Source organism: Oncorhynchus gorbuscha, linkage group LG09 (assembly GCF_021184085.1).
Source record: "Oncorhynchus gorbuscha isolate QuinsamMale2020 ecotype Even-year linkage group LG09, OgorEven_v1.0, whole genome shotgun sequence".
NCBI classification, from domain to species: Eukaryota; Metazoa; Chordata; class Actinopteri; order Salmoniformes; family Salmonidae; genus Oncorhynchus; species Oncorhynchus gorbuscha.
In genome coordinates, this window is record NC_060181.1 from 71,776,031 (window position 1) to 71,798,572 (window position 22,542).

The 22,542-nt window shown below is 46.1% G+C and overlaps 1 protein-coding gene across 15 annotated transcripts in view; it reads right to left on the bottom strand.

Annotated features, from left to right (window-relative positions):
- map2 (microtubule-associated protein 2) overlaps window positions 1-22,542 on the bottom strand; it is a 176,595-nt gene that overhangs the window by 34,523 nt on the left and 119,530 nt on the right. For 7 of the 15 annotated variants that reach the window (XM_046363305.1, XM_046363302.1, XM_046363309.1 and 4 more), the window contains 5 exons: window positions 18,349-18,435; window positions 11,514-11,591; window positions 8,646-8,867; window positions 4,249-4,593; window positions 150-3,050 (listed from right to left, as the gene is read on the bottom strand). In XM_046363305.1, the coding sequence (XP_046219261.1) occupies window positions 150-3,050; window positions 4,249-4,593; window positions 8,646-8,867; window positions 11,514-11,591; window positions 18,349-18,435 (3,633 nt within the window). Of the gene's footprint in view, window positions 1-149; window positions 3,051-3,185; window positions 3,325-4,248; window positions 4,597-8,645; window positions 8,868-11,513; window positions 11,592-18,348; window positions 18,436-21,507; window positions 21,621-22,542 lie in introns of those variants that run through there. The other 8 variants (XM_046363308.1, XM_046363307.1, XM_046363311.1 and 5 more) reach the window with 8 other exon arrangements.

A 22,542-nucleotide genomic window follows, 5' to 3' on the forward strand; every position in this document is an offset into this window, starting at 1 on the left:
CATTATGAAAAGGCTGTAATAAACATGAACATGCATATGTACTATTTAATTTTCTAATATCTGATTATATAATTATTTGTTGTCACTGAAACGTAATTTATCTGTCATTGAAACCTGTATTATGGGATGATAACAGAGAGAAATCTCACCTTGAGTGTCGACCCAAGAGCTGTCTAGGATTGAGTCGTCCATGGTGGTCTCGTCTCTGTCGTAGCTCTCTGTCTGTCCCTCGGTCTCTGTCTGCACCTCCTTCTCTGGGGAGGCCTGCACCTCCTTCTCACAGACCTCCTCTGAGACATCCCCCACCTCCTCCAGACTTGCTGCCTCCATGATCTCCACCTCCTGGGACTCCTCCTCCTCCTCTTCCTCCTGCTCGTGGAGAGCCTGTGGTGTCTCAGGCTCAGGTGGAGCAGAGAAACGCACGCTGTGTCCTGGCTCCTCACCCTCGTCGATGGTTTGGACTACAGTGATGAAGTCATCTTCTACAGTCACCACTGACTCTATGGCAGCTCTGGGCTCTGGAACATCATCCACCGCTGCTCCTGCCCCTGCCAGAACTTCACCATCTTCCTCTTCTTCTTCTTCTTCTTCTTCTTCTTCTTCTTCTTCTTCCTCCTTGTCTTTCATTATATCCTTCTCAAACTTCTCTTCTTTCTCTCCAGGATTTGTTGGTTTTATCTCTATCATGATTTCCTCCTGTTCCACCACCTGCTCTATATAATCCTCCTCCCCATCTTCCTTTTGCTTTTCTTCTATGTGCTTTTCTTTGACCTCTACAACCTGCTCCTTCTTCAGCTTCTCTTCGCTAACTTTCCCCTTCTCTTCTTCTGTGGTGCTCACACCACCACCTGACACAGACGGAGATGTCGCCATGAAGTCAACCTTCGGAGGCGTTGTCTGACCTCCCGTCTGTTTAGGTTTCTCTGTGTCCATAACTGGAACCTTCTCATCTTCTGTGGTGCTCACACCACCACCTGACACAGACGGAGATGTCACCATGAAGTCAACCGTCGGAGGCGTTGTCTGACCTCCCGTCTGTTTAGGTTTCTCGGTGTCCATAACTGGAACCTTCTCTTCTTCTGTGGTGCTCACACCACCACCTGACACAGACGGAGATGCTGCCATGAAGTCAACCTTCGGAGGCGTTGTCTGACCTCCCGTCTGTTTAGGTTTCTCGGTGTCCATAACTGGAACCTTCTCTTCTTCTGTGGTGCTCTCCACGGAGGAGGCCGGGGAGGGCCTGGCGGGCCTGCTGATCCGGTCCTTGGCAACCCCAGTCAGTTGGTAGACATCTTCGGCATCCACCTCCTCGTATGCCTCCTGGTGCACCAAGAACTTGTCCTTCACCTTCTCCCTTAACTCCTGCAGCTCTCGCTCCTCCTCCATGCTCAGGGGCCTGTCCTCCATCTCCAGCCGGCGGATCTGCCTCTCGTAGGCAGCTATCTCAGCATCTGTCTCTGGTCCCTCGTTCTCTGCCTTTCCCTCCTCATCCAGGGTGACCATTACCGTAGGAGTCACAAAGGACTCTGCTGACTTCAGAGCTGAAGCCGGTTTGTCGTTTTGGTCCTCCTTGGCAGATTTTTCATGGCTGATCTCTTTGTTGTCTTTTTCCTCTGAAGCGGAATCTTTCCGTCCCACTTGTTTTGCTTCTTCCTTTTCTTTGGAACCGTCACACACAGTTAACTGATTTGTCTTCTCGTCTCCGGCTAGTTTGTCTCTAGCTTCAATCTTCAGTTTTTCCTCTGCCATCTTTTCCTCCAGAGCCATAGGGGTGAAGCGCTGGGGTGGGGAGTCAATGGGACTATGGAGGTCAGCAGGGGAAGGCATGGGTCCTGAGTACTCACTGAACACACAGTAACCCAACTCTTCCAGCTGGCTCTCACTCTTGGCAAGACTCTGGCTCTGATTCTGGTCCCCCAGGACCAGGTTGGCCAGGGAGTCGCTCCCAATGCCTTGGGCGTCTGCAGGGACAGACATCCTCCTCATGGTCGCTGGGTCATTGTTCTCAGAAGCTAGTCTAGACCTGGTGCCTGCAAGGTCCAGCATCTCAGGTAGGTCAGGAGCCATGACTGTCCCGTTTTTGTAGTAGTATTTGGGTGGAAAGGGAGACTCTGGCGACTCTGACCCCTGGGGGCTGGTCTTTTCGCCGGGGATCTCTCCTGTGATGTAGGGAGGAGACGAGGAGTCGGACGTGACTGAGGCGGCCGTCTCCAGGATCAGGGGAGGGAAAGGCGGGGGCACCTTCTCTGCAGACAGGGTGGTAACTGGGAGATAGTTGACAGACTCATCCAGACTGCCACTGGTAAAAGACATGATGTCCGTGGCCAGTGGGGAGAAGTTCCTAGGTAGGCCCTGGCCACTGGGATCCATCGATCCAATCGTAATGTTGAGAGAGTAGCTTCTCTGATCCAGGGCCAATTTCCCGGGGGAAAGCCTACATTCGTTGCTCCTGTCCAGGGCCGGTAAGGTATCCTTTTGATCTCCCATCGGACTGGTCTTGGTGTCTGGCTTCTTCTCCACTGACTGTGTTTGTGCCAACATGCTGTAGTTGATCTCAGGGGGTGACGTAACTGTTGGGGAGCTTCTCCCTAAGCTCTTCTCTTGACCTGCGGTGCTCAGTTCATAATAACCTTCTGCTGCTTGAGCCTCCTTGGATCCCTCATCTGCCTTCAGGGCCAAAGTCTCGAAATAAGACGACATGCCAGATTTGTCTTTGTTAGAGTCAGAGGAGACACCTTGACCTTGATCTTTGTCTCCAGCTCTAGTGAACCCAGACACTGCAACCGTTGTGAGGTTACTGGACTCAAGAACTTCTACTGACGGCTGCTTCTCTGAGACTGTTTTAGGTTCATCTGATATAGACATTTTGGTAGGCTCTTTGGCTTGGCTCTGGCTGTTAGAAAGGGAAGGGGACGGAGAAGCCATTTCTGTTTTGGGGTACAGGGGGGGTGCTGTGTGGTCCCCGCTGGAGAAAGCTGGACACTCTGGTTCAGTGTCTGGGCTGAGGCATCCACTCTCACTGCCTGGTTTCTCCATGTCCATCTTTAAGTCTGTAAGTTAAATCTTTAGTCGTTAGTTTGGTTTTGCTTCAACACTCAACTATTAATTGTAGTACTTTGTTTAAGGACAGCCATTTTAAATAGGGCCAGCCATACTATCACAGACACAGGCAAAGCTCTGCTTACTGTTGCACAGTACAGAGGGCATCGCACATCACTGAGGAGGCAGGACAGGAGCATGAGGCGGAACCCACTCTCATATGGACAGAACAGAGGCATGGAACGTGATGGAACCGGAATGACGGAATTGGAATGCGCAGGCAGCCATACTGTTGATGGATGAGAAGAACCAAGCAATGAGGAATGGAATGGTTTTCAGACGAGTGACGCCTTGACAATCTAATAGAGGTAAAATAATAGCCTTTCTGTCATTCTGTCAATTCTTAGTGACAAATCCTAATGATTTGCATTTAGCTAAATAATTACTTTACACCATGATTTGTCAGTGTGTGTAGAATAATTTTATCTTTGATTAATTAACATTGAATACATATTTAACTGTTAACTTTGAGGACGATATACAATAGTATATCTTTATTACAAGTTGTTAGTATAAAGTTCTTAAGTTCAACTAAGAAATAAACATTTGAACAACAGGAAAAATGACAGAATAACACAATATCAAACAGATGAAAACCAGTGAAATGGCACAAATGAATACAATGACAAAATAATGAAAACCCTCTGATAGTATTACAATGACAGCTTAAGGAAAGTTGAACAGAAAATACTGTTGAAACCAATAGAGAACGGATGATTTACATGATAAATAATTGAGACGTCTATATGGGATAGCACACTGCCAGAAAGACACTGAGTGATAGGTTAACACCAGTGAGACATCAATACATTGATAGCTAGCATCAGAGAGGGAAAGCACAGTTAGGAGGATCGGCAACATTTCATTAATACACAGACACGAAAAGGCCGGCCTCAAAATCTGCAACTAGAAACTGAAAACACAAGCAAGGAAAAGGCTAAAATAAACATGTCTCCTAGCTTTCACCATCAAGCCCGTGTTGCCTTGCAGCCTTTAGCAGAGCGTAGAGCGCGGGGGGGGGGCAACTTTGAGCCATTCCACCTCATTTAATCACTGATGAATTCCCTTAAAGCCTAAACGTTCTCATTTTCTATAAACAATACAATAACATGCATCCTGGGAGACCAGAAAGAGGGCAGACAGACACACCTTCATCAAGGCTCTCCTCCTTCCCCTCAGGCACTGCCACCTCCTCCTCCTCAACCTCCTCCTCCCTCCCGTTAGGGCCATCAAGAGCAGCACTAAATGCCACTGCCTGCACAGGGGGCCCAGCCTGGGCCTCGCCTACAGCCGCAGCCTGTTCTAAGGGCTTGGTTAGGGGGCCGTCTGGCTCAGGCTCATCCCCACTCCACAGCTCCTCAAGAGCAGCCACGATTTCTGCTGCTGCCCCTTCCATCTCCTCCTCCTCCTCCTCCTCCTCCAACACCAACACTTCTTCCTCCTCCTCCTCCTCCTCCTCCTCTTTGAAGTTATCTGTAAGAGCCTCGACAGTCTCTACTTTGCATAAAAGAAGGGGAGAGGTGGACAGTACACATCAAGACTATGGGTTGGCAACACAGACTTGGTTTACATGGGTACAAATCGGTGAGACACTTTAAGCTCTGTAAAGGTGGCTCACAGATATAGATGCACATGTCACAGATGTTGTAGCGTATGAGTGAGTGACGTTTCTCCCCTGGCCATGTGATTTGTTTGGGTTTGAACTGGATGGATGTTTTGGATCATAGAGTAAGCAGGCAGAGGCTTTTCTTTATAATAAAGATATCAAATAATCCTGAAAGAAAGACAGATACCAGTCCAGCACACTGTTGAATGTTCCTGCAGTTTTATTGAGTGCAACTGTGACAGAGAGGTCCCAAAAGTCTTTGTCAGACTATAAAAGAACCCTCTCCTCTGTCTGTCCAATCTGCTGTGGCTCTAAGTTATCAAAAAGGCACACAATGGCCATAGTCTTTCTTTGTCACACACACCACATCAGGTCTTTTTCATTCAAATGTTACTGTACATTTATCAGTAAGAAAATGCATGCATGATACACTATAACAGTATTTTGCAAGCAAAGTTGTGTGGCTATACATACAGTCATGGCCAAAAGTTTTGAGAATGACACAAATATTAATTTTCACAAAGTTTGCTGCCTCAGCTTGTATGATGGCAATTTGCATATACTCCAGAATGTTATGAAGAGTGAGTGATCAGATGAATTGCAATTTTTTGCAAAGTCCCTCTTTGCCATGCAAAACATTTCCACTGCATTTCAGCCCTGCCACAAAAGGACCAGCTGAAATCATGTCAGTGATTCTCTCGTTAACACAGTTGTGAGTGTTGACGAGGTCAAGGCTGGAGATCACTCTGTCATGCTGATTGAGTTTGATTAACAGACTGGAAGCTTCAAAAGGAGGATGGTGCTTGGAATCATTGTTCTTCCTCTGTCAGTCATGGTTACCTGCAAGGAAACACATGCAGTCATCATTGCTTTGCACAAAAAGGGCTTCACAGGCAAGGCTATTGCTGCCAGTAAGAATGCACCTAAATCAACCATTTATCAGATCATCAAGAACTTCAAGGAGAGCGGTTCAATTGTTGTGAAGAAGGCTTCAGGGCGCCCAAGAAAGTCCAGCAAGCGCCAGGAACTGTCTCCTAAAGTTGATTCAGCTGTGGGATTGGGGCACCACCAGTACAGAGCTTGCTCAGGAATGGCAGCAGGCAGGTGTGAGTGCATATGCACGCACAGTGAGGCGAAGGCTTTTGGAGGATGGCCTGGTGTCAAGAAGGGCAGCAAAGAAGCTACTTCTCTCCAGGAAAAACATCAGGGACAGACTGATATTTTGCAAAAGGTACAGGGATTGGACTGCTGAGGACTGGGGTAAAGTCATTTTCTCTGATCAATCCCCTTTCCGATTGTTTGGGCATCCAGAAAAAAGCTTGTCCAGAGAAGACAAGGTGAGAGCTACCATCAGTCCTGTGTCATGCCAAAAGTAAAGCATCCTGAGACCATTCATGTGTGGGGTTGCTTCTCAGCCAAGGGAGTGGGCTCACTGACAATGTGGCTCACAAAGTGGCTCGGGGAACAAAACATCGATATTTTGGGTCCATGGCCAGGAAACTCCACAGACCTTAATCCCATTGAGAACTTGTGATCAATCCTCAAGAGGCGAGTGGACAAACAAAAACCCACAAATTCTGACAAACTCCAAGCATTGATTATGCAAGAATGGGCTGCCATCAGTCAGGATGTGGCCCAGAAGTTAATTGACAGCATGCCAGGGCAGATTGCAGAGGTATTGAAGAAGAAGGGTCAACACTGCACATATTGACTCTTTTCATCAACTTCATGTAATTGTCAATAAAATCCTTTGACACATATGAAATGCTTGTTATTATATTTCAGTATTCCATAGTAACATCTGACAAAAATATATAAACACATTGAGGACGTAGACTTTGTGGAAATTAATATTTGTGTCATTCCCAAAACTTTTGGCCACAACTGAATATTTTACACATAATATACTAAGGGGACGTTGCCTTCTCCTTATTAGTTGAGAGAAGAGCCACAAAAACATATCATAAATCCCACTCCCAGCTCATCCAAGGTCTGTAACAATTTTCTGACTTGCTGTAGGCAGTGTAGGCACTAGGCAGAGAATGTGTCCTGTATCACTGTTATAGGACCAGTCCTCAACCCTCCAAACCCAAACCATTAGATGATAGAAACAGATCTAGCCCCCAAACAAGCATATCCACGCATCCTCTCTCTGTCACCATGGAGCTGGGTGCCTCTGCTCCTAACTCCTAAGCTGTTATGCCGCCTGCGATTCTGAAATCCTGCTTAGAGGCAGAAAGACGCTGCTCAATTCAGCAGGCTTTATGTGGCGGCGCTATGCCTCACCATGTGGCACGGTGCTCAGGGTTTTAGATGTGATGGCCTGGTGACTGTGCTGCTGCTGCTGTCTGTGTCTGTGTCTGTGTCTGTGTCTGTGTCTGTGTCTGTGTGTGTGTGTGTGTGTGTGTGTGTGTGTGTGTGTGTGTGTGTGTGTGTGTGTGTGTGTGTGTGTGTGTGTGTGTGTGTGTGTGTGTGTGTGTGTGTGTGTGTGTGTGTGTGTGTGTAGCAGGGCCGTGACCGGATGTGGCAGCGTGCAGCAGTGTGCTGGGTCACATCACAGCAGGGACTCTCTCTCTGCCCAGGAAGAGACAGAGAGGAGGAGTGATGCCATACAGTCTACAAGCTGGAGACAGAGGAGAGAAAAGGACTGCTAAACCTACAGATGTATGATCTTTATTTGAGCCAGTTTTCTCCAGCGGGACAATAATCCTGAAGCAACAGGAAATGTGAATTATTATGTGGATTCTAATTAATGGACATTTTTGTAGGGGTTGATACATTTTTCATAAAGGGAAAATCAAGTCTGAAATTTCAAAGTAGAAATTACAAACTTCAGAAGCCTTTTTAAACCTCAAATACACTACACGTTTTACATTTCTTGCATTGCAGGGTGATCAAATGAAGATCCTACATCTGTAGCTTCAGAGGATCTCTTTGCCCAGGGAGAGACAGAGAGGAAGACTGATGCCGTATACTGTAACACTTCCAGCTGTCTCCTGGAGACAGAGAGGAGACAGAGAGGGGAGGGCTGCTAAACCTCCAGCCTAGCACAGCCCTGATGAGGTGTTAAGTAAGGACATGTTTTTGTTTACTAATACTATAAGCTATAAGAGAGTTGTGAGAGAGCGTATTGAGAGTGTGTGTGAAGTGTGTCCTTTAAGAGATCGTGTGTCTATATGCAGAGTGTTAAGTGTTAAGTGATCGAATAATAATCTACAATGGGTGTGTGTGTAAAGGGCGGTGGTGGGACGCATGAGAAGGGGCTTGATGGGAGGGATCAGGGATGAGTTTGTCTTTGAGGGAGAGATGACAGACAGACACACAACACGCGTGAAGCATTAAGATGACACAGACAGGCAGAGAGGAAAAGGTGCATGAAACAAGTCTTAGATCATGCTCAACAATCCCCTGTATATTGCTGCAAGCCATTTGGACCTGCATGCCACTCTATTTACGTGATATGCATATGACGTTGTTTGACCTGTATGCATAAACATGTGAACACTTCATGATGTGCATCCTTGCAAGTATGCACATGTACGTTTAAGACTTTCCTCAGCCCAGTTTGTATTCAAATTATGAATCAATACAGTTATTGATTAGTTATCTTTATCGGATCACTTTGAGAAATGATGCTTGTATTTATCAGATTACTTTCAGAAGGTATGGAGGGCTTCCGGGGGCAACATTGACTAAAGGGAACAAATGGCTTTGATTGAGAAATAAATAGAAATGAAAACAAACTAGATAATCAAAACCTGAAAGCTCAGGTTCTTTGAGCTAATTGACACCACAGGGACACACACAGACGGTAAGGCGGAGGTTGTTGGTCAAACCACAGAAAAGGTGGATCGGGGTAAAAACCAAGAAAGATGAAGATAGAAGAAGAGACGATAGGAAGGAAGAATGGCGTTACGTAGAGGAACCATGCGCGGTTCACCTTGGATCTGTCTAAAGGCAGCGGCCAGCACTGTGGGCCGAGAGGAGACCGAGCGATCCCACTCAGGGCTGAACAAGGGGTGATCATAGTATTCCTCGTCAGAGTGGTAGGGGTCATCCTCGGGCACAGACACAGAGATGGAGGGGGCGAGGAACTTGCACCTCTCCCGAGAATTTTGGAAGCGGCGGAGAGGGCAGACCTCCTTCTCCTCATCCCCTACATCTACAAACAACAGAAGAACGTACTGCAGGGGAAATTTGGACAAACACACGGAGAAACACGCTGGGAGAGGGGGGGGGAGGGAGAGGGAGGGAGAGGCACACACACACACACAGAGAAACACACTGGGAGAGCGGGAGGGAGGGGAGGGAGGGAGAGGCACACACACAGAGAAACATGCTGGGAGAGAGGGAGTGAGGGGGAGGGAGGGAGAGGCACACACACACACACACAGAAACACGCTGGGAGAGAGGGAGGGAGGGGGAGGGAGAGGCACACACACACAGAGAGAAACACGCTGGGAGAGAGGAAGGAAGGGGGAGGGAGGGAGAGGCACACACACACACACACACAGAAACACACTGGGAGAGCGGGAGGGAGGGGGAGGGAGGGAGAGGCACACACACAGAGAAACATGCTGGGAGAGAGGGAGGGAGGGGGAGGGAGAGGCACACACACACACAGAGAAACACGCTGGGAGAGAGGGAGGAAGGGGGAGAGAGAGGCACACACACACACACACACACACACACACAGAGAAACACACTGGGAGAGCGGGAGGGAGGGGGAGGGAGAGGCACACACACAGAGAGAAACACGCTGGGAGAGAGGGAGGAAGGGGGAGGGAGAGGCACACACACACACACACAGAGAAACACGCTGGGAGAGAGGGAGGAAGGGGGAGGGAGAGGCACACACACACAGAGAAACACACTGGGAGAGCGGGAGGGAGGGGGAGGGAGGGAGAGGCACATACACACACACAGAGAAACACACTGGGAGAGCGGGAGGGAGGGGAGGGAGGGAGAGGCACACACACAGAGAGAAACACGCTGGGAGAGAGGGAGGGAGGGAGAGGCACACACACAGAAAAACATGCTGGGAGAGAGGGAGGGAGGGAGAGGCACACACACAGAAACAGGGAGGGAGGGAGGGAGGATAGAGGGATGTAGTGTTGGGGGAGAGAGAGAGAGAGAGAGAGAGAGAGAGAGAGAGAGAGAGAGAGAGAGAGAGAGAGAGAGAGAGAGAGAGAGAGAGAGAGAGAGAGAGAGAGAGAGACAGACACAGACACAGACACAGACACAGACACAGACACAGACACAGACACAGACACAGACACAGACACAGACACAGACACAGAGACAGAGACAGAGACAGAGACAGAGACAGAGACAGAGAGGCAACAAGCCAAAGACACAAGGACAGTGACCAGCAACTGAAAGTGAGTTTGGAGCCTGAGTTTGGAGCCTGCCACTCGAAGAGAAGATGGGCGGACCACACAGTCAGAACAACGTGACAGAGACAGCAATGTATAGCGATGTAACAATGAAACCCATTGAAAGCTAAAGTGTTAATGAACCGACTGCTGCAGTGCTGATAGACAGTGTTCCAGCGGAGGGCTGCTAGTGGGCCACTACATGCCTGCTGGGTGTTTGGTAACCGCCCCTAATACAGCACAGTGGTGCCAAGGTGTTCTCTTATAAGGGAGATGGCTATGATTCATTACATAGGAAGAGAGGAAGCTATGTTGATAACAAGTCAATTCAACTACCAATAACCAGTCTGTCTGAGCATGGCTGGATCCTACCACAAAATCTGTCATAGGTCACATGTCCACTGCAGTCAGAGTAAAGTAGACAAACACAGACAACAGGCCAGGCTCAATCAGAAACTAACCAGGAAGACAAAGAAGCATGGTCCAACAACAAGGAAAAACCAACATAAAGACATGCTTAAACACAGGACAGAAGAGTAAAGACAAAGACACATAAGTGGAAACAAAAGAGGTTAGGAGGGCAAACAGGCTACCAGAGGTATATCTGCAAAGACAGTAGGAGTGGATGATCAAAGTTAGAGGGGAGGAAGGATGCCAGTGGGGGGTGAGGAGGGGCAAGTTCATGCGAAGGTCATGCACTGGCATTCCAAGATGCATGGTCAGGGAAGGGGGGAAGATAAAGGGGTATGGGCTTGTGGATGTAGTGATTGAGGTAAAGAAGTGATGAAGTTGAGATGATTTCTAATTCTGTGGAAAAACGAAGATGAGGAGGAGGGAGAAGACTTCTGTTTACTTCCACAGAAAGAGAATGAATGTCTAAGATACACTTCCTGGGTTTCTGTGTAACAACATGATCCAGGTAGGGAGCCTCTGTGATTGGTTCACCCAAAGGTGACACATACTGCATCTTCCAAGGCAGCAGCAATGGGGTTCCAAGGGTCTCAGCACAGTCAAATACAACACATACAGTCTTGATGATAACATGCCATTCACTCACATTCTCTCTCTCCATTTCCCTCTCTCCCTCTCTCCCTCTCCCTCTCCCTCTCTCTCTCTCTCTCTCTCTCTCTCTCTCTCTCTCTCTCTCTCTCTCTCTCTCTCTCCATTTCTATCTCTCTCTCTCTCTCTCTCTCTCTCTCTCTCTCTCTCTCTCTCTCTCTCTCTCTCTCTCTCTCTCTCCCTCTCCCTCTCTCTCTCTCTCTCTCTCTCTCTCTCTCTCTCTCTCTCTCTCTCTCTCTCTCTCTCTCTCTCTCGCTCCCTCTATCTTTCTCTCTCTCTCTTTCTCTCTCCATTTCTATCTCTCTCCATTTCTCTCTCTCTCCATTTCTATCTCTATCTCTCTCTCTCTCTCTCCCCCCCCCTCTGGACCTTACCTTGCTCCAGGGGTCTAAAGCAGTGCTCAGCAGCAGGTGAGGGAGGAGGAGAGGGGGGCAGGTTTGCCGTGTCTTCAACTACAGAAAGACAAACAGAATATAATAATAATAACATAATTTATCGGGAGTGAAGTTTGAAAACAGCTAACTAATAGACAACCCTTTGTGTGTCTGTTGAGATAGTAGCTGATTAAGCATATCATGCTCTCTCTCTCTCTCTCTCTCTCTCTCTCTCTCTCTCTCTCTCTCTCTCTCTCTCTCTCTCTCTCTCTCTCTCTCTCTCTCTCTCTCTCTCTCTCTCTCTCTCTACCTGTCTCTAATGTTACTCCTTTAAAGCTCCTTTGACAGTCTCTGTGAACAGTAGAGATGTGAATTAATACTAATTCCTCCAGTGAGGATTCTCTGGTGGAAATTTCATGAAATGCCAGGTATTTTCAAGAAGCTGCATTTATATTATCAACTGTAATAGTGAATTAGCTAATAGTGGTAATACAAATTCATTACTGTAATACAAATAGGCTTACAACAGACAGTCTCTGTTGGCTCTGTTGTAGCCTCTACAGTATATCCCCATTTTGATGTGTATCTGTCAGCTCCACACGCCATAGATGTAGTATGAGGTAGATTTGCTGACAGACAGAGTCCTCACTGCTGGTTAGTATAAACTCAGCAAAAAAAAAGAAATGTCCCTTTTTCAGGACCCTGTCTTCCAAAGATAATTCGTAAAAATCAAAATAACTTCACAGATCTTCATTGTAAAAGGTTTAAACAATGTTTCCCATGCTTGTTCAATGAACCATAAACAATTAATGAACATGCACCTGTGGAACGGTCATTAAGACACTAACAGCTTACAGACGGTAGGCAATTAAGGTCACAGTTAAGAAAACTTAGGACACTAAAGAGGCCTTTCTACCGACTCTGAAAAACACCAAAAGAAAGATGCCCAGCATCCCTGCTCATCTGCGTGAACGTGCCTTAGGCATGCTACAAGGAGGCATGAGGACTGCAGATGTAGCCAGGGCAATACATTGCAATGTCCGAACTGTGAGATGCTTAAGACAGCGCTACAGGGAGACAGGACGGACAGCTGATTGTTCTCGCAGTGGCAGACCACGTGTAACAACACCTGCACAGGATCGATTCATCCGAACATCACACCTGCGGGACAGGTACAGCATGGCAACAACAACTGCCTGAGTTAAACCAGGAACGCACAGTCCCTCCATCAGTGCTCAGGCTGTCCGCAATCGGCTGTGAGAGGCTGGACTGAGGGCTTGTAGGCCTGGCAGGTCCTCACCAGACACCACCGGCAACAACATTGCCGATGGGCACAAACCCACCGTCGCTGGACCAGACAGGACTGGCAAAAAGTGCTCTTCACTGACGAGTTGCGGTTATGTCTCACCAGGGGTGATGGTCGGATTCGTGTTTATCGTCGAAGGAATGAGCGTTACACCGAGGCCTCTACTCTGGAGCAGGATCGATTTGGAGGTGGAGGGTTTGTCATGGTCTGGGGCGGTGTGTCACAGCATCATCGGACTGAGCTTGTTGTCATTGCAGGCAATCTCAACACTGTGTGTTACAGGGAAGACATCCTCCTCCCTCATGTGGTACTCTTCCTGCAGAATCATCCTGACATGACCCTCCAGCATGACAATGCCACCAGCCATACTGCTCATTCTGTGCGTGATTTCCTGCAAAACAGGAATGTCAGTGTTCTGCCATGGCCAGCGAAGAGCCCGGATCTCAATCCCATTCAGCACGTCTGGAACCTGTTGGATCGAAGAATGAGGCCTAGGACCATTCCCCCCAGAAATGTCCGGCAGGTGCCTTGGTGGAAATGTGGGGTAAGTCAATGAGGAGGAGATGCACTGCAGTATTTAAAGCAGCTGGTGGCCACACCAGATACTGACTGTTACTTTTGATTTTGAACCCCCTTTGTTCAGGGACACATTATTCCATTTCTGTTAGTCACATGTCTATGGAACTTGTTCAGTTTATGTCTCAGTTGTTGAATCTTGTTGTTCATACAAATATTTACACCATAAGTTTGCTGAAAATAAACGCAGTTGACAGTGAGAGGATGTTTATTTTTTTGCTGAGTTTAGATGTGCTGACAGAGAGACGTCCCATCAGGGGATAGAGAGGCTCAGGTGTGTGCACAGAACCTATTTATTACTGCAACAACACACTCACTCATTGCAAAGCAAGCTAGTTACAGAGCCTCCCAAAGACATGACTGACATTTGGAAAAGAGGAAATGCTATCAGCTGATCGTTAATGTTGATGATTGATGTAAATCTTCTCGTTAGCTAGTTAGTTTTTATGATTGTGATTTAACTTCAATGCTCTTAAGTAATGACTTCATAATATAGCCTAATATTCATGATCTTCTAACTCGTTATATATGGCTGTCTGGCTAGTGGATTGTGTGGGTTTTTTAGTATAGGGAGGTTAGCTAGAATCTAGATGATAGGTGAGAATTGTCTGTTAATTGAATGATTAGAATATTCCGCCCTGAAACATATAATTGTATGGAATTGATTAGAATGTATACATTCGTAATCAATAAATGTGTAGTCCTAGTCAGAATTAGGGTAAAACAATGTCTTTATGGTATTTTAAACACAGACTGTCTGAGCTTGGTGCCGACCTGACTAGAGATTTGGGAGAGAACGGGGAGTACGTCTCAAGGACAAGATCTCTGTCGGATGGGTAGTGAGACAGACAGTGTGTGCGTAGCAAGACATGTGTGTGCGTCTGTTTGTGTGCATGTGTGTGTGGGTATGTGTGTATGTGAGTCTGTTTGTGTGTGTGTGTGTGTGTGTGTGTGTGTGTGTGTGTGTGTGTGTGTGTGTGTGTGTGTGTGTGTGTGTGTGTGTGTGTGTGTGTGTGTGTGTGTGTGTGTGTGTGTGTGTGTGTGTGTGTGTGTGTGTGTGTGTGTGTGTGTGTGTGTGTGTGTGTGTGTGTGTGTGCGTATGGCTGTGTGAATGTGTGGGCGTGAGAAGTCAGTATAAAATGAATTGTTTTGTATTCTTGACTTTAGAACGTACTCCCCTTTAGAACAAATGATTTGGAAATCAGGAGGTGCTGGAACAGAAAGTGGGCGGGAGAGGGTGGTGACCTGGGGAGCTCTGATGTTCCGGAACACATGAGGAAAAAGAAATACACCTTTATAACAGCACATTGCATGCATAGCCTATCAGCACACCTCCATATAGTGGCATAGAGTCGTGGAGGAGAGGTGCTTGCAAGTTGCACACACAGGGAACATTCTTAGTAGCCTAGTGTCCTGGTAAAAGGTGTCCTGGAAAAAGGTGGCCTTTTATAAATGCATTTAATGCAATTCTACATCATTTTCTATGACTGGAGACTTTGGCAGAAACTTTTTTTCATAGGCCTACCTCACAAATGATCGAAAAGACAGGCTACTTTCACACTGACAAACTGAGATCAATAAAAACAACCTAGTCTTGATCCATCAACAGCCTAGGCCTAGGTGAATGGAGACAAACATGTTGTAATATACTGTAAGGAGGAAATGATAGTCCTAACACGTCCATGCCAAAAGCCTATCTCTCTCTTGTTTTAAGTATTGTCGTTCCGTCAACGGGACAGTTGTAAATCATGCAGCGTGTTATGTCAAGATCGCTGATTTTAGAGAAACAACAAATGTCGGTACATAGAAATGTCTTATATCGGCTGAAAGCTTAAATTCTTGTTAATATAACTGCACTGTCTAATTTACAGTAGCCTTTACCGCGAAAAAAATGCCATGTTTGAGGAGAGCTCTTAACAACAAAAAACTTTTTTCACCTCAATAGGTAGGATAAATTCACCTCTGAAGCTGAAATGTGTACTTACATTCTGAAATTTTGCTCTGATTTATCATTCAAAAGATCCCAGAGATAACATGAAGTGTCGAATTCATTTCCTAAAAAGGTCCCTATAGCATGCATGATCGATTTTGTATTTCCACTCATACAATTTGCAAAGTAAGGAATCTGTGAAAATCTCACCTTAAACGTTGTTTCAACGAGTCAAATCACGTTTGTATGTATTCCTCAGAGATCTTAGAAGGTAACAAGACTTCACTATATCATGAGGGATGTAGTATATCCTATAGGACACCATATTTGGTCAGAGAACAAAGCCTTCATGGCACGCCAATGACGTGGGCGGTCATCACTTGATCGACTGTATCTTTGTCAATTAAGCACCAATCGGTGCTTAACAAAGCTAGCTATATAGCCAATGAGCTGGGCTTTACGGAAACCATGTATATGACGTAAAATATAGCTACTAACCTTGTACGACAGCATGCCTTTTCATTTTGGACCAAAATTATAAGAATATTCAGACTTATGAAGTTATGAAAACTGGTTGTTTTGCAAACGTTGAACGTATAATATGGCTACTAATACTTGGAAAGCTAAATCAAGTCCAAGTATACAGATTTGACGATATTCTTGCAGAAAAATGTAATGTGAATGCGAATGTCTCCTTCACGATTTGCCCAAATGTACCTGGGGACTTCACACTAAAAGTATTGTAGTTCACTCATACTTGAAGTTATCCATCTGAAACTTTGCACATACACTGCTGCCATCTTGCGGACACTATTGGAATTACAACAAGAGTGATGGCTAGAACTGTGACCTTTCTCTTGCATTTCAAAGATGGTGGTATAAAAGTACTGGTTGTTTTTTCTTTGTATTTTCTTCTACCAGATCTATTGTGTTATATTCTCCTACATTCAATTCACATTTACACACACTTTGAAGTGTTTCCTTTCAAATGGTAACAAGAATATGCATATCCTTGTTTCAGGGCCTGAGCTACAGGCAGTTCGATTCATTACACAGGGGCACCTTGTGCTGTGGACAATAAAAGGCCATACTAAAAGTTTTGTCACACAACACAATGTCACAGATGTCTCAAGTTTTGAGGGAGTGTGCATTTGGCATGCTGACTGCAAAAAAAGTCTTAAGAATTAAATGTACATTTGTACATTTAAGCCGCCTCCAATGCCATTTTAGAGAATTTGGCAGTATGACCAACTGGCTTCACAGCGGCAGACCACGTATAATCACGCCAGCCCAGGACCACCACATCTGGCTTCTTCACCCTCGGGACCGTTAGAGGCCAGCCACCCGGAGAGCTGATGAAACTGAGAAGTATTTCTGTCTGTAATAAAGCCCTTTTTGGGGGAAAACAAATTCTGATTGGCTGAGCCTGGCTCCCCAGTGGGTGGGCCTATGCCCTCTAAGGCTGTCATGGCTGCACCCCTGCCCAGTCATGTGATATCTATAGACTAAGGCCTAATTTTTTATTTTTTTATTTTACCTTTATTTTACCTTTATTTTACCTTTATTTAACCAGGCAAGTCAGTTAAGAACATATTCTTATTTTCAATGACGGCCTAGGAACAGTGGGTTAACTGCCTGTTCAGGGGCAGAACGACAGATTTGTACCTTGTCAGCTCGGGGGTTTGAACTCGCAACCTTCCGGTTACTAGTCCAACACTCTAACCACTAGGCTACGCTGCCACCCCTAATGAATTTGTTTCAATTGACATATTTCTTCATATGAACTACAACTCATTAATATCTTTGAAATTGTTGCATGTTGCGCTTATATTGATGTTCAGTATAGTTTGTAAAACAATATTCACTCAATAGGCCTCTTTGGAAGTTTATAGGATAATTAGCAGTTGACAGGGTATAAATAGGTTCTCGTTAGGAAAACAGTTAGGGTCAGCTAAATTCTAAAAAATTACTATAACTTTAGCAAATGTATTTTTATGTATCAGGGGTGCTGCAGAACCTCCAGCACCCTTCCCAGGGCTATGATTCGATATTAGAAATAACTGATGAAGTGCAGCTGTGCTTCAGCCAACCAGAGCGAATATCGATGATGATGTAAATCAAGCATTAATCAAATGTTATGCTGCTGTGGCAGTACTGTTTATATTTAAACTAGTTATCTCGCTACACAAACTCAACCGGTGACCTGGCGCTGTACAGGGCAGACCAACTGGCGGTAGGGTGATGAACTTGACGTCACAATGACTTTGGGGCAGTCAGTTCAGAAGAACAATGACATAAACTGTATAAAAATGTTTTAAATATATATACCACCACCCAAAAGGGCACTTGGCAAGTGGGAAAGCAAAGGGGCAGGTGCTCAGGCAGACCCTTATCTGTGCACGTGCATGGAGAGGTTACTACATGTTGAGGGTCAATGTTGCTAAGTGGACTCCAGATGGCTGATCTGGGATCTGTTCTGCTTTGCTTTGGGTTTACTCCCCCACCACTACCAACATGTTAGATCTTCTCTGACAGCTGTCCGGTCCAAGCACTGCTCTCTAACCCCTACGCACAAACACGCACGCACGGACACACACACACGCACGCACGCACGCACGGACACACACACACACACACACACACACACACACACACACACACACACACACACACACACACACACACACACACACACACACACACACACACACACACACACACACACACACACACACACACACACACACACACACACACACACACACACACACACACACACACACACACACACACACACCAACGGCACCATTTTAGTCCATTGACATCAGCCTAAAGGACTTCTATGTCACTTTCAGAATAGCTATGCTCCCTCTGGAGGGCCGGGACATGTCCTGTGTGTGTGTGTGTGTGTGTGTGTGTGTGTGTGTGTGTGTGTGTGTGTGTGTGTGTGTGTGTGTGTGTGTGTGTGTGTGTGTGTGTGTGTGTGTGTGTGTGTGTGTGTGTGTGTGTGTGTGTGTGTGTACCTGACTGCAGTCTTGTCTCCTGTTCTCCCTTCAGTACTGCCACTGCTTCTGCTGTCACCTCTTGCACGATTCGTGCAGAAACTTGCTCTGTGGGACACACACACATAGACACACACACACACAGTTAGACACACAGGCACCCACAGTCATCGGTGATGTCGAGACCAACTATATCTTGCTAATCATAGCGTGTCAAGGAAATATTTACTTATGGTCAGTACTTATTGATTGATAATTAATTTAATGATTGCTTTCTGTCTATCTAAGGCTGAATGTTTAATATGCAGAGAACCGTGGTGAGAAAAATAAATCTAAATTGAAATATGAAATAGGCTATCTATACTTGTAGAATTGGCAGCATTCTAACTGCAGGCATCACCATGGAAACACTGGTTCAGACAGGAAGCAGCCAAACCTACTGGCCAATCAGAAATGGCTCTGGGCATGGGCCTGTGATTGGCTGAACTTTGAGTCAACAACAGTGTGGGATGCCCAGGGTTATACTCACTAGGAACCAAACGAAAGCAACGGAAGCATGTTATTCGTCGCAATATGTTTACTATGGTGTGCACTAATGAACGTGACCCAGATACCCTCCACTGGTCACAAACAACTGAATCTAGATGATACCTTTACCCATTAGACATAGGTTTACAGTACAATCCTTCAAATAGCATAAAGAAGATGTCAAGTTATTCTAAAACTGATGTGGACTGAGTTCAGAAGAATATATATTTACATGTATGTGTGTGTGTGTGTGTGTGAGTGTGCTTGTGTGTGTGTGTATGTAGGGTTTGTGTATATATGTTGTAATGTAAACCTTGGTGAGCCATACATCCATGATTCCTGTGCATATGGACTCCAATATATACTGTAGATCCATACCACATCCTTTATTTTACACTCATGAGTTTTACTGTCATAATTTAGAGTTTTTGAGAATGTCAGTCTCCTAAACCATGTAATTGACATGGCAACAGTGCATTTCAGTGGGATTAGTTAGTTGGCGGTGGAAAGCTTTTGTTGTCACGATGTGGAGCTGTTTCAGGACCATTTCCCACCCACCAGACACTCACGCGCACATGCACACACACATGCACAAACACACACACATACATACGTAAGTCTTCCGGGAATACTCACCCACTCAAATGAGCCTGCTTTCTGTGGTTCCATTTTACAGAGAAAATGACTGTCATACATGGACATGGACAAATACATACCATTTCCAAACCCAACTGTCATTACAGTCAGTTTAATCCATTAATAAACAGAAGCTATTTGAGAAAAGGTAAAAACCTGAGCCAGATTGTTTTAATGACTTCAGTAGGAGTTATACCTGCCAAGTATTTGATAAATATAACAGAACAGCCAATGCTGAAAATCAAGGAGCATCAATCACCAGCCTACCAGATACTGGTCAACGTTCTCAGATCTCCACCCTGAGATCACATCATGAAACTGTGTTTCATGTCTTCAATCTCAATCCCTCCCAGCCCAGTGATGTTGTGCCTGATGCATTGATGCAGCTCAAACGAGCTGCACAGGAGAGTCAAAAGATGGACAGGGAGGAGAAGAAAAAGAAGAGATGATTTCACCACAGAGCCACTGAGACAGTATTAACAGATTCCTCCAAATCAAATCAAATTGTATTGGTCGCACATTCTATTGGTCCAGCCTTCACCTCAGATTGCCTTAGCAGATCAACCACACAGCATGACATTCCAACAAACACAGTCCAGGGCTGTGCTATTGGTCCAGCCTTCACCTCAGATTGCCTTAGCAGATCAACCACACAGCATGACATTCCAACAAACACAGTCCAGGGCTGTACTATTGGTCCAGCCTTCACCTCAGATTGCCTTAGCAGATCAACCACACAGCATGACATTACAACAAACACAGTCCAGGGCTGTACTATTGGTCCAGCCTTCACCTCAGATTGCCTTAGCAGATCAACCACACAGCATGACATTACAACAAACACAGTCCAGGGCTGCGTCTCAAACAGCAACCTATTGTCTATGTTGGACTTCTTTTAACCAGAACCTTATGGGCCATTTTCAGTGTCCGCATAGAAGCAAAGCAAATTGCCATCGTCAGCGGTTCTATGCCCTTTCTAGTCATTCTCTTACTTTGTCTCTATCCTGATTCCTGACACCATAACGTCATTCTATTCTAGAGCCCATAGCTTGGTGATGATGAACTCCCTCCCTCCAAACAGACAGATATGCGCCCTCCAAACAGACAGACATGCCCTCACCTAGACAGATACCTACTCCCTCCCTCCCCACTCCCTCCCTCCCCACTCCCTCCCTCCCCACTCCCTCCATCCCTCCTCACAGAATGGGCAGTGATGTGTCCTGCATCCAGATCAAATTCTGCCTCAAAGGCACACGACGACACATGCTCACACACACCTCCAACACACATGCACACACCTCCAACACACACGCACGCACGCACGCACGCACGCACGCACACACACACACACACACACACACACACACACACACACACACACACACACACACACACACACACACACACACACACACACACACACACACACACACACACACACACACACACACACACACACACACACAGCATCACCAGGTCGTTGGGTTCATTCCAGTGAAACAGCAGTTTACTAGCTGACAGACACACACACACACACACACACACACACACACACACACACACACACACACACACACACACACACACACACACACACACACACACACACACACACACACACACACACACACACACACACACACACACACACACACACACACACACACACACACACACACACACACACAGCAATAAACTCATCTACTGTCTACTCTAATTCTAATGATAGCTGTCTTCTTCAGTCTTGTTTCAGCCCTTCCCTACAGAATGATGTTGAGTCAAAAACCATTCACAGTGACAGCCCTTACTTTTCTTACCAAGTTTGTCTCATTGGCCTTAACACATTAATAAAAAAACATGAACAAATAAAAATAAGGCACATTAAATGTCAATAAAACCCCAGTATAATAGAGAAGAAGAGTTATATTCTAATCCAAAGCCACAACTACAGTCCCCCCAGGCATGCAGACAATGCTGTACTGAGCTACACTACCAGGACAGAAAAAGGTTTATTACCTGTACTGGTCAGACCAGACTAGACCAGTAGAGCAAAGCGAAAACAGACTCCCCTTGAGTAGAGACCTGAGGCAGCCACAGAGTCAGACACACTGCCAAACGCAGGATTGCACCTCACCGCAGGGTGGAGAGGGGAGAGAGAGAGAGAGAGAGAGAGAGAGAGAGAGAGAGAGAGAGAGAGAGAGAGAGAGAGAGAGAGAGAGAGAGGGAGGGCAGAGAGAGCGAGAGAGAGAGAGACAGCCGGCGAGATACCACCGCCAAAACTCTGTGTGAAGGGAACAGAGCTGTTGCCACAGCAACACACAGCCTAAGTGGTCTGGGCCCGGTCTAATTCTGAGCTTTGGTTGCTCTGTTCCCATCGTCAGTCCCTCCCCTCATCTCCCCTCTCTCTCCATGTCTGGGAGCTCAGCTGCCACACCCATCCCCAACATGATGCTGCCAAAGGTACTGACTGACTAACTGACTGAATAACTGTACCCCTGTACATGGTGAAGCTCAAGAACACCATGACAACTGTATCCTCCACAACTACCTCAACAGAAAACCATGACAACTGTGTCCTCCACAACTACCTCAACAGAAAACCATGACAACTGTGTCCTCCACAACTACCTCAACAGAAAACCATGACAACTGTGTCCTCCACAACTACCTCAACAGAAAACCATGACAACTGTGTCCTCCTCAACTACCTCAACAGAAAACCATGACAACTGTGTCCTCCACAACTACCTCAACAGAAAACCATGACAACTGTGTCCTCCACAACTACCTCGACAGAAAACCATGACAACTGTGTCCTCCACAACTACCTCAACAGAAAACCATGACAACTGTGTCCTCCACAACTACCTCAACAGAAAACCATGACAACTGTGTCCTCCACAACTACCTCAACAGAAAACCAACTGACAACTACCTCAACAGAAAACCATGACAACTGTCCTCCACAACTACCTCAACAGAAAACCATGACAACTGTGTCCTCCACAACTACCTCAACAGAAAACCATGACAACTGTGTCCTCCACAACT